Source organism: Salarias fasciatus, chromosome 14 (genome assembly GCF_902148845.1).
Source record: "Salarias fasciatus chromosome 14, fSalaFa1.1, whole genome shotgun sequence".
Lineage (NCBI taxonomy): Eukaryota > Metazoa > Chordata > Actinopteri > Blenniiformes > Blenniidae > Salarias > Salarias fasciatus.
The window spans coordinates 14,805,231-14,815,658 of NC_043758.1; the positions used below are offsets into that span (position 1 = coordinate 14,805,231).

At 42.2% G+C, this 10,428-nt stretch overlaps 1 protein-coding gene across 1 annotated transcript; it reads left to right on the plus strand.

The window, feature by feature from the left end:
- The first annotated feature begins 506 nt into the window (after positions 1–506).
- On the plus strand, positions 507–3,430 carry LOC115400765 (olfactory receptor 11A1-like). The gene is made up of 4 exons (XM_030108786.1): positions 507–672; positions 1,219–1,317; positions 2,754–2,789; positions 3,399–3,430. Exons 1-4 carry the CDS (start codon positions 507–509, stop codon positions 3,428–3,430), a joined length of 333 nt encoding a protein of 110 aa, XP_029964646.1.
- Positions 3,431–10,428: the final 6,998 nt, after the last annotated feature.

The following is a 10,428-nucleotide window of genomic DNA, read 5'->3' on the forward strand; positions in this document are numbered from 1 at the left end:
TGAGTGATACAACACGGAAATAAAGCAGGATAACCATTAACTTAGCTTTAAACATTTCCTAACAATTCACTTTGTTTTTCTCATACAGTGTATGTGATGCAGCAGTAATTGCCTTTCATATTTTAAATTGCATTTAATAACCGTTAATAACCGTAACAGTTTGTTTTGATGAAGTTAAAGTATGACAAAGCCCCCAATGTAATGTGATTGGACGATGCATTTGTCCAATGAGAAGCATGATTTTTTTTAACACCTGTGGGTTAACAGAGCTGTTAAACTCAGAGTCAAACTCAGTTCTTTACAATCTGTCAACAGCTGCTCAGAGCTGACTCTGAGCTACAGTCCCATGTTGCTTTGAGGGAAGCTGGTTGTTATCTCTCTATAGACTTTTTAATTGTGGCTTTTAATTCACAATGTCTTCACACAATTCTTCAATTGAACTGACACATTTTTTCTTTGGTGATGTTGACAGTTTCAAAAGGCCTGTGGTAAGTGGTGTGGTAATCATGATTGTCTATATTATACTTACTATCGCCAATGCAGTAAGTATTGTTTTTATTATTTCTGACCAGAAGCTACACAAACCCATGTATCTTTTGATTTGCAATCTGGCTGTTGTTGATATTATGTTTACTTCAAGTGTAGTTCCAACAATAATTGGCGTTCTTTTAGGTACTGTTAAAAGCATATTCTATGTGCCCTGCTTAATTCAAATGTTTGTTCGCCACTGGTCGTCCGTGATGGAGATGTTTGCATTAGCTTTCATGGCATTTGATCGTGTGCTTGCTGTCAGTTATCCTTTTCAATACCACAATTATTTAACAAATGCACGGACTCTCATCACAGCATCGATCCTCTGGCTCTCTTCAGCTTGTATTATAGCTGTCACGCCTGCAACTGTGGTCCCTCTCCCTCATTGCTACCCCAAGCTGAAGTACATATACTGTGATTATGCTGCCCTTGTGAGAAGCACTTGCGCAGACGTGAATTACTATTTCAATCTCATCACTGTGATAGTATATTTTTTGTTATTTTTCACTTTCTTTTTTATCTGCCTGTCATATATTTCAATCCTTGTTCAAGTGAAATTATCGTCAAGTTCAGAAAAAAGGAAAATTTATAGCACTTGTTTGAGTCACTTCATTGTAGTCTCATGTTATTATGGTCCTGTATTTGTCCGTGTTGTTTTGACCAGAGTGGGTTTGGTGTTAACAATAGAGCAATGGTATGGTGTAGTGTTTGTCATCATTCTCGGGCCACCTTTTGTAAATCCTTTTGTATATTGTCTCAGGACTAAAGAGATTAGATCTAAGCTCTTGAAGATTTTCCAAAATATTAAAACGTCTCTTTAGTTTCTGCTAATCTGTCACTGTATTTACTTGACTCCACCATGCCCTGAAAAGCTGGAAATCAGTGGTTATTTTCTATAGCGATGGCTCTGCTCATTATTTTCAATAAGAAAAATAAAGAAACCTTGCTGTTGTTTGTTTGATAATAAAGTACTGGATCACATCCATGCTTTAAATATTGCCTTTTTCATAAACGTCATAATTCACTGTCACATTTGACTGTTGTGTCCTTCATTTCCGATGTGTTTACATACATTCAATTCATATATATTTAATATATTTAAATATATTTAAGGGAAAACTTTTTTTATGATAAGCAGTTATTCCACATTCACACTCAATGGCCCTCATTTATCAAACGGTAGTATGACGGTATATGGGCGTACGCCCGTCGTACGTCCATATGAAAGACGGGTTGGTTATTTATCAATTTGGTCGTGATCGTTCGGAAAGATGAAATGTCACGACAGCTCTGACATCGTGTACGCAAGTTTCAGTCAGTGCGGACTTGCGGTGCAGTGCAGAAGAACCTGGCGGAGCGTGAAAATAACTATAAAGCACATCTCAAACACGCCATAAAGCAGGAGCAGCACACATTCAGTACAGATTAAAAAATACATAAATTAAAAAAAAAAAAATTTGCCTTTACGGAATATCTAATAAAATTCTTCCTCGTGGGATTAATAAAGGATTTTTAACTTTCAATAAGTCCGCTCGTTCATTCTGCCACGGAGAGGAGCAGTTTTAACAGTGCGCAAAGACGCACAGCTGCTGCTGCGGAGCAGCTTCAGACGCTCAGATCCAGCGGGGGAAACGCTGCTGTTCCTGTTCAGCCCCGAAAAGGTGTGTGACTTTATTTAGGTAGTTTACACTATATTGCACTGGCGACAGAGTTACTTTGATGCGCTTGCACAACAAGAGGATGTGGGAACCAGCAGAGCCGCACTGGGTCTGGACGGAGGAGACAGGACCTGAAGAACCGCGACTGAAATGCAAAATACACTCTAAAGTGTAGAAAATTATTTATTTAATCAGTGATGTGATGCCAGCAGCCTGGGAAATAACATATGAACTAAAGGGAGGTTAAATACAGACAGAGGACGTTTAGTCAAACATTTTATGAAAACTTCTATAAATTGTTTTTAATTTAAGCAGCACCAGCAGCGGGTGGCACGCGCCGCCCTCGGTGGACTGAGTCCCGGGTCCTGTTCGGTCCTGTGCTGTGTCCCGTTCGGTCCGAGGTGTGTCTCGGTGGGACCGTCCCCGCTGTGTGAAGGAGACCGGGCCGCGGTGCCGCGCTGTCTGACTCTGAGACATCATTAAAAAAAACAATAAAACTCTGAGCTGTACAACATGAGTCGGCTTCATTATTTGTAATATCAGGGTTAAATTAACGGATCTATAATCTGCTCAGACCTCAGCCGGTGTCCGTTCATCCAGGTGACGCTGCTCACCGCTGCCGTGAACAGCGTCCTCCAGACTGCGTTTTTCCATTCTCCTTTAATTTCAGTTTTTTTTCTTCCAAAGAGCTCCTCCTGATTTCTCTCCACCTCAGACCTGAGAGGATCCATTTCCAGCTCCCAAAAGTTTCTTTTTTCGCCAAAATCGCTCCTTTTCCGTGTTTGACCTCACTGGGCGCGGCTTCGGAACTATGAATATTTCAGGGCGTAACATTGTTAATGACAATCGAATTCAGCCGCCGCATTTATCAACACCCGATCACTGAAACGCTGAGATTGGCGAGGTACGGAAGTTTCTATAAAGCAGCGCGAGCCCCGTCGTACGATGAGCTCACCGCTCAGATATACACCGTTTGAAAGATGGATTGATAAATGAGGGCCAATGTCCTTCTTGACTTTGTGTTTACATTTTATTCCAAATCTGGCCACCAATTAATGTTTGTCAGCTGTATAAATCCTGTTTTTGAGAAGCATCAGTTTGGTGGCAGTGAATGCCACATTGCTGAGCACAGCTCAGGGTCATAAGAAGATTCATTTTGTGTGTTTTTCCCTTCATGTGTTTTTGTGAGAGTGAACTCTCACCCTGCAGCTCTCTTCGCCGGGTGTGTGTTTTCCTCGTGAACCCCTGCACTGCTACTTCAGAACTCACCTCACACCCATCATGAATAATCTCTTTTTTTTTTTTTTGATTGAACATTGCTTACTACTTGGGCTGTCAAAATTAGTGTGATAATAAAGAGTTAATTCAAATTCCTACTGACACTGCTAATTTATTTGATGCACGATTTTACTCGCGCATGTTTTGTGGTCCTCGTCCTGCACTGTAGTTTGGGAAATTGAGCTGTCTGTGATGTGATACTGCACTCTCATTTAAAGTATGTGGCAGTATGCACTTTAAAGCTGTTTGTAATGCATCAAAACACAAGAAGAAGAAGCAGTTTGGAAAAATCAGGCGTAATACGTTGTGCTCCAATCCACAGCAACGTGAACCCAGCATCTACATACAGTATAAGATGTCTGTGGTGACAACAGTTTGGATGAGGAGTAGAGAGGAATAAGGAGGCTGTGCCTCTTTAATTATCTTAGAAGGTAATTCTCTTGTCATACTGACCAAAAGGACTTGTTGGTTCAGGTGTCTGTTACTGATGCGTGAGCTCAATCAGTTTGTGTTGAAAAATGTTTGGAAAACTGGAAATTTAGTTGGTTGGACACTACATGGTAAGATTATGACTAAATGATGTTCCATTCAGGTCAAAATCTCCCTCCACCCTATTTTTTTTTTTTTTTACCTGCAGAATGTTTGAGGTTATGTAGAGATTATTCTGAACAGTCTTTGATATTGTTCTGGACTGCGGCAACAACAATAAACATGCATTTACTTAAAGGTGCATTACGGAGTTTTTCAACTTTAAAAATACTTCTTTTCCACCATAAATATGTTACACATATTCAATGATGTGTAGAATGTGCCCTGACATATTCACTGCAAGTACCGCTAACAGCGCTAAATTGTCTCTTGAAAGTTGCAGCGCACAGGGAGAATTGAGACGATTTAACATAATACGCGCTCCCGCTGGCTTTAGCTTTTCGCCACTACTCCGCCAGATGCTTAGTGAGCAACAACTGAGCAGTATTAGAAAAGACCAGTGTCTAGCACTGCCACAACACCAACATAGACTCCATGCAGGCAAAAGAAACTTAAAGGTATAATACACGATTTTGATTTCCGGGTGGATCACCTAAATAATTGGTGGGTCTGTTTGTCAATCATTCTGACGAGCTGCTTTCGTAAGGCGGTTCTACCTGCTTGCGCCCAATCAGCTTCTCCCTTTTGCGCATGCGCATTCAGAGTGTTTATGTAGCCGGTGAGCTTCTGAGCTCGTACTTACCGATGGCGAGTCTGACATCATGAAACTGTAACTGTTTCGGAAAAAAAGCTTTATTTATGAGCGAGGCGAATCGCAGAAACTGTAAACAGAGCCATGCACGCCGGAGAAGAGGAGATCGCGCTCGTACACTTCCGCGTTTCCTGGGAGAAGCAGGAGAGCCGGGCGGATGGTCTGGCGCACGCGCGTTGTTCAAAAAGTGAGTAACAGACTTGGGGCTTCGTCTTTTTGAGAAAATCGTGTATTAGACCTTTAAATTTGACTCAAGTGCTACTAAAACAGCGAGGAAGGAGTTCCTCTCTTATGTACACGTTAGAGATGCACGAATGACTCTTTTTTCCATCCGCAACCGCTTCTTAAAATCTCCATCCGCCCGCAGGAAAGATTTTTTTATCAATTTTCAAAACCGAACCCGCCCGCCATCCGCAGAATAGTGTTTTGGCTATTAAAATGTTGCTTTTTTTAATTTGAGTGCTTCAACCGCAACCCGCCTGAATGTAATTAAAATCTTAATTTTTCGACACGTCATCCACCCGATCCGTGGTTATGCGTGGGCTCCGCGGGTGCAACCGCAATCTGCGCATCTCTCGTGCACGTACATGGACATAAGCCACAGACACGAGCATTTCACTAAGCTGCAGTTATGCCAAAGGCCTGCAGGGGCCATTGTTTTGCATGAAACGTGCAACTCCTTAATGCACCTTTAAAGCAAGCATATTTGTTCACTTCTAAGATAATGAGATGATGAAGAACTTGAAATTTTTGCCTTTCATGTATATTTAGAGTAGATAAATAAATGTGCAATGAAATTGCAAGTAAACGAGAGTTACCTATAGACAATCCTGGGAATAATCACAATTAAATATTTTAATCGATTGACAGCCCTACTTACTGCGTAATATACACAATACAAGTCTCAGTAATTTTTTTGCTGTCACAGAAAAACATATTTTTGACTGTATTTCTGCTGTATGATTAGCCTAAATAAAAGGGCAACATTCTAAAAACAATTGTTCAATTTAAAAACAGAAAGCCGAGACACTGACTTATTGACGTCAAATGTATGCACAGGATTTTAAGAAGAAATCAGTCTCTGCCAGTGCTGCCAGCTGCTGGTCACAGAACACAATTCCAGATGATCTTGTCTTTGGCTTTGGCCTAAGATTTTCATTTAAAAAACTTATTGCCATTCTACTTGTATGAAATATATACCAAAACACAGTCTTTAAAGGTGCATTAAGGAGTTTTACAACCTTAAAAATACTTATTTTCCACCATAAATATGTTACACATTTTTAATGGTGTGTACAATGTGCCCTGACATATTCATTACAAGTACCTCTAACAGCGCTAAATTGTCACTTGAAAGTTGCAGTGCCGGTCCGGCACCAGCATTTTTTTGGGGAGAATTTGAAAGGAATGACGTAATGCGCGCTCCGGCTGGATAGGTTTCATTTTGTCCACCATTACTCCGCCAGATGCTTAGTGAGCAAAAACTGAGCAGGATCTTCCAGAAAGTAAGAAAAGACTGGCTTCCAGCACTGCCACAGCTCCAGCACAGACTCCACCAGGTAAAAGAAACTTAAATCTTACTTGAGCGCTACTAAACGAGTGAGGAAGGAGTCCCCCTGTTCCGTGCACGCGAGCCACAGGGACGAGTTTTTCACTAAGCTGCATTACGCCCAAGGCCTGCAGGGGGCGCTGTTTTGCATAAAACGTGCAAACTCCTTAAGGCACCTTTAAATGTCTCATGCAATTATAAAACAGATATTTGAATGAAAGGGGGCAGAAAGAAGTAAAAAGAAACATATGATGTCCACCCCTCATCAAAACAAATCAATCACGCAATCAATAACATTTTCGGTCTGGTTGCTTAGTTCATGTCAAAGCACAAGACAATTTACTAAATATTTTACAATGTTTTCTGTTCCACAGCAGCGTCATATTTTAGCAGTAATGAAGCTTTTACACTTTTCTTGAAAATATAAATAAAACCTTTTAGGTTGTTCCACAGGTTGACTCCTTGGAATGTGATTCATCTTTGTCTTTATCTTTATGACATCTTTCATTATAACAGAAACAATTCACTCTTATTAAGAGAATCTTTTACCTTTCTTACAAACATTTTTCAGATCCTTTGTCTTCAGTGGGTTGTTGACAGTCATTTTCTCTCCATGAGAATGTATTTCCCAATTTCCGTCACATAAGTTGATGAATGTTGTCATGAACATATTATAACACTATTTAAAATATTATTTCTTATTTTTTGTTATTTTATCCATAGTAGTATCGGTATTTTTATCTTTATACAACTAAAACTTGAAATATTAAATGTGTGGAGACTTTCCTATGGTTTCATTCACACTGAAACACAGGAAGCCGCTGGCAGTTTGGGCCCAAGTAGAATAATCCACCCCCCGAACCCCCCACCACACCCCTGAGGCCCTACATGCAGTGCATGATGTGTGTGGTGGAAGATAAATGTCATGTGTGCTCAAAGAGCAAATTTTCTGTAGACCAGAGCTCTCCTGAAGATGGTGTGGGTGTGCAAACACTGCTCTGGGGGAAGGTGGACTTTAGATACATTGCTGAGAATATCTCCAGTTGGTTCTGCCTTGCAGAGAGCATGAGAGCATGAGAGCATGCATTTCAAGTCACTGCCTTGTGGCGCTAGAAGATGGTGAAATTGTTATTTTTAATAGGTCTTGCTTCATATATGTGCCAACACAGTGACTCTCCTGTAAATGCTTGGTTTGGTTTGAGGCCACGCTATATGGCTGTGGGTTACTGACTGTATTTTGGTTACTGACGGTCTTTTGCTCTGCAACAGGAAGTAAAAATCTCCCACATGTTGAAGCTGTTAAAATCTGTATGCCCAGAGCTTGTTGTGTTTTCAGGTTTATTCCTCTTGTAAACAGTTCCATGGAAAGATCGAGTGGAAGACTGAATTTTATTTATTATACCAAGAAGACTGAACACTGAACATAAAGTGAACATAAATGTAACAACAAATTGCCACAAAGTACTTGGACCAGTATTTTATTTGTCTTGCAATGAATTTGATTGAAGCAACAGTATTAATAACAAGTTGTAGTGCAACTTGTGAGATTCTATTGACAGAGAAAGTGTTTGATCTTTGAGATTTTCGAGGAATTTATGGCATAATTAGAGGACATACATTAGTTATCATAGCTTCTAGAGATCACACACACATACACACACACATAACACAAAAAACAACAACAGAAACACAGAACGTTGAGCTGTTCTCCTCTGGACTTGGTGTATTCATCGTGACTTCCGGGTGAGTGGACGCTGGCGCGTCTTGCTGCCGCTGCTCTCCGGCACTTTTAATGTGTGTGTTTTTATACTAATGGACTGATTACACGGACTGGTCATTTCTCCTGGCCTAATGGAAAATTGACTTCGCTTCTTTTTGAGTGTCATCAAACACACTTTGAAGTGTTTCTCTTAAATCATGTATTTTTTTTTTTTTTGGTGCTTTCCGCCTCGGCAAACATTTGCCCACCTGTTGCCGTTCCACTCCCGGCACCGTCCCGTCATCATGTGGGCAAGCAATTTTTGTCTTTGGCTCACATGTGTGTGGCTGTTCCTGCTGTCCTGCCATCATCCTGTGGCAGGATTATTTCAATACACCGCAGCAGAGCTCCACTGGATCCGCTCTCACCTGCCTCAGCCCCCACCTCCTGTGCTGCACCAATTCCAGGACATTGCTCTTCCCCCACGCCGTAAATATATCCACCGTGGGTCTCGCAGGCACTTCCATCACGACGACTCTACAGCCATAAAATCCTTCTGGTCCACTTCTCGCCGTCGTCTCAAAACCACCAGCCGGACTGTCGATCACAGCACGTTAGCCGGCTTAGCTCGGTCGGCTAACTCAGCTGTCAGGCACGACACTACAGTCAACATTGGTCTGCTGAACATCCGCTCACTCACGAGCAAGGGACATCTCATCCAGGACATCCTCACCGACCGTAAGCTGGACTTTCTCTGCTTAACTGAAACTTGGCAACAGCCTAATGTTTACACTCAACTTAACGAATCTACTCCGCCTGGCTTTGTTCATGTCTGCCGTCCCCGTGGCAACGGACGCGGGGGTGGTATCGCGATACTTCACCGCGAGAAGTGGAAAGTTCTCCCCGTGTCCGTGCCCCCACTTACCTCATTTGAATGTCTGGCTTTTAAGTTGCCTGGTTCGGCTCCCACTTTAATTGCCACCGTTTACCATCCCCCCAAGCCAAACTGTAACTTTTTAGATGAACTCTCCATCCTCCTCGCCCACCTGTCTACTTTGTCCCCTAACGTCATCTTGCTCGGTGACTTCAATATAAATATAGATAATACTAATCTCCCCCTCACCAAAGATTTTTTGTCATGTCTGGAGAGCTTTGATTTTGCTCAATTCACCAATTTCCCAACCCACAAAAAAGGACATTTTCTGGACTTAATCTGCTGTTCTGGCCTCGCTCCCTCCGACTTCGCTGACGATGAACTTCCTGTTACTGACCACTTCCTCCGCACCTTCGGCGCCACACTCTCCCTCTCCATCATCAAGCCCCCCCGTCTCATCTCTTTTTGGAATATAAAGGATGTCAACTGCGACACTCTTTCCACCAGCCTTCGTTCTGTCTCTATCCCGGACTCCCTCTCCAACCCTGAAGAACTGGTCATCCTCTACAATAACAGCCTTCAGGACATTCTTAACTCTCTCGCCCCAGTCAAAACCCGCCAGGTCTCTTTCTCCTCCTCTGCCCCCTGGTTCACCCCTGAGCTCCGAGACATGAAAGCCAGGGGTCGTCAACTTGAGCGTCTTCATAAAAAATCTGGTCTTACTATCCACAAGGACATGTACAATAACCATCTTCTTCTTTACAAGGACTCCATAACTCAAGCCAAAACCAGCTATTACTCCAGCCTCATCATCACCAACGATGGAAATTCAAAAACACTCTTCTCTCTGTTTAACAAAATTACCCAACCATCAAACTCCCTCCCACCCCATCTGTATTTCACTGACTCCTGTAACTCTATAATGCAGTTTTTCAATCGCAAAATCAGCAATATCCATCAGAATCTTTGCTCGATCGGACCATCTTCCTCCCCATCACCCCCTCTTCTCCACTCTCACTATTTTTCCAGTTTTCATCTCCCCAGTCCCCCCGAAATTGCTGATATAATCCTAAAACCAAAGCCCTCTACCTGCCAGCTTGATCCCCTCCCCACATCCCTGGTCATATCCTGCCTCCCCTCTCTTCTCCCTCTCATATGTACTATCATCCATTCCTCACTCTCCTCTGGTATTGTTCCTTCTTCATTTAAAACAGCATCTGTTACCCCCATGCTAAAGAAATTTGGTTCAGATCCCAACAATTTTAATAACCTCCGCCCCATTTCTCACTTACTTTTCATTTCTAAAATTCTGGAAAAAGCAGTCGCCAGCCAACTCCATTCTCATCTTTCCCTCAATAATCTTTACGAGCCCTTTCAATCTGGATTTCGCTCCCGCCACAGCACAGAAACAGCACTACTTAAAATCACCAATGATCTCCTCATGGCAGCTGATTCTGGTTCACTTTCTATCCTCATCCTCCTCGATCTGAGTGTGGCCTTCGATACCATCTCACACCCAATCCTCCATAGACTGTCTTCCATCGGCATCACCCACACACCCCTCAGCTGGTTTCACTCATATCTCAAAGGCCGCACTCA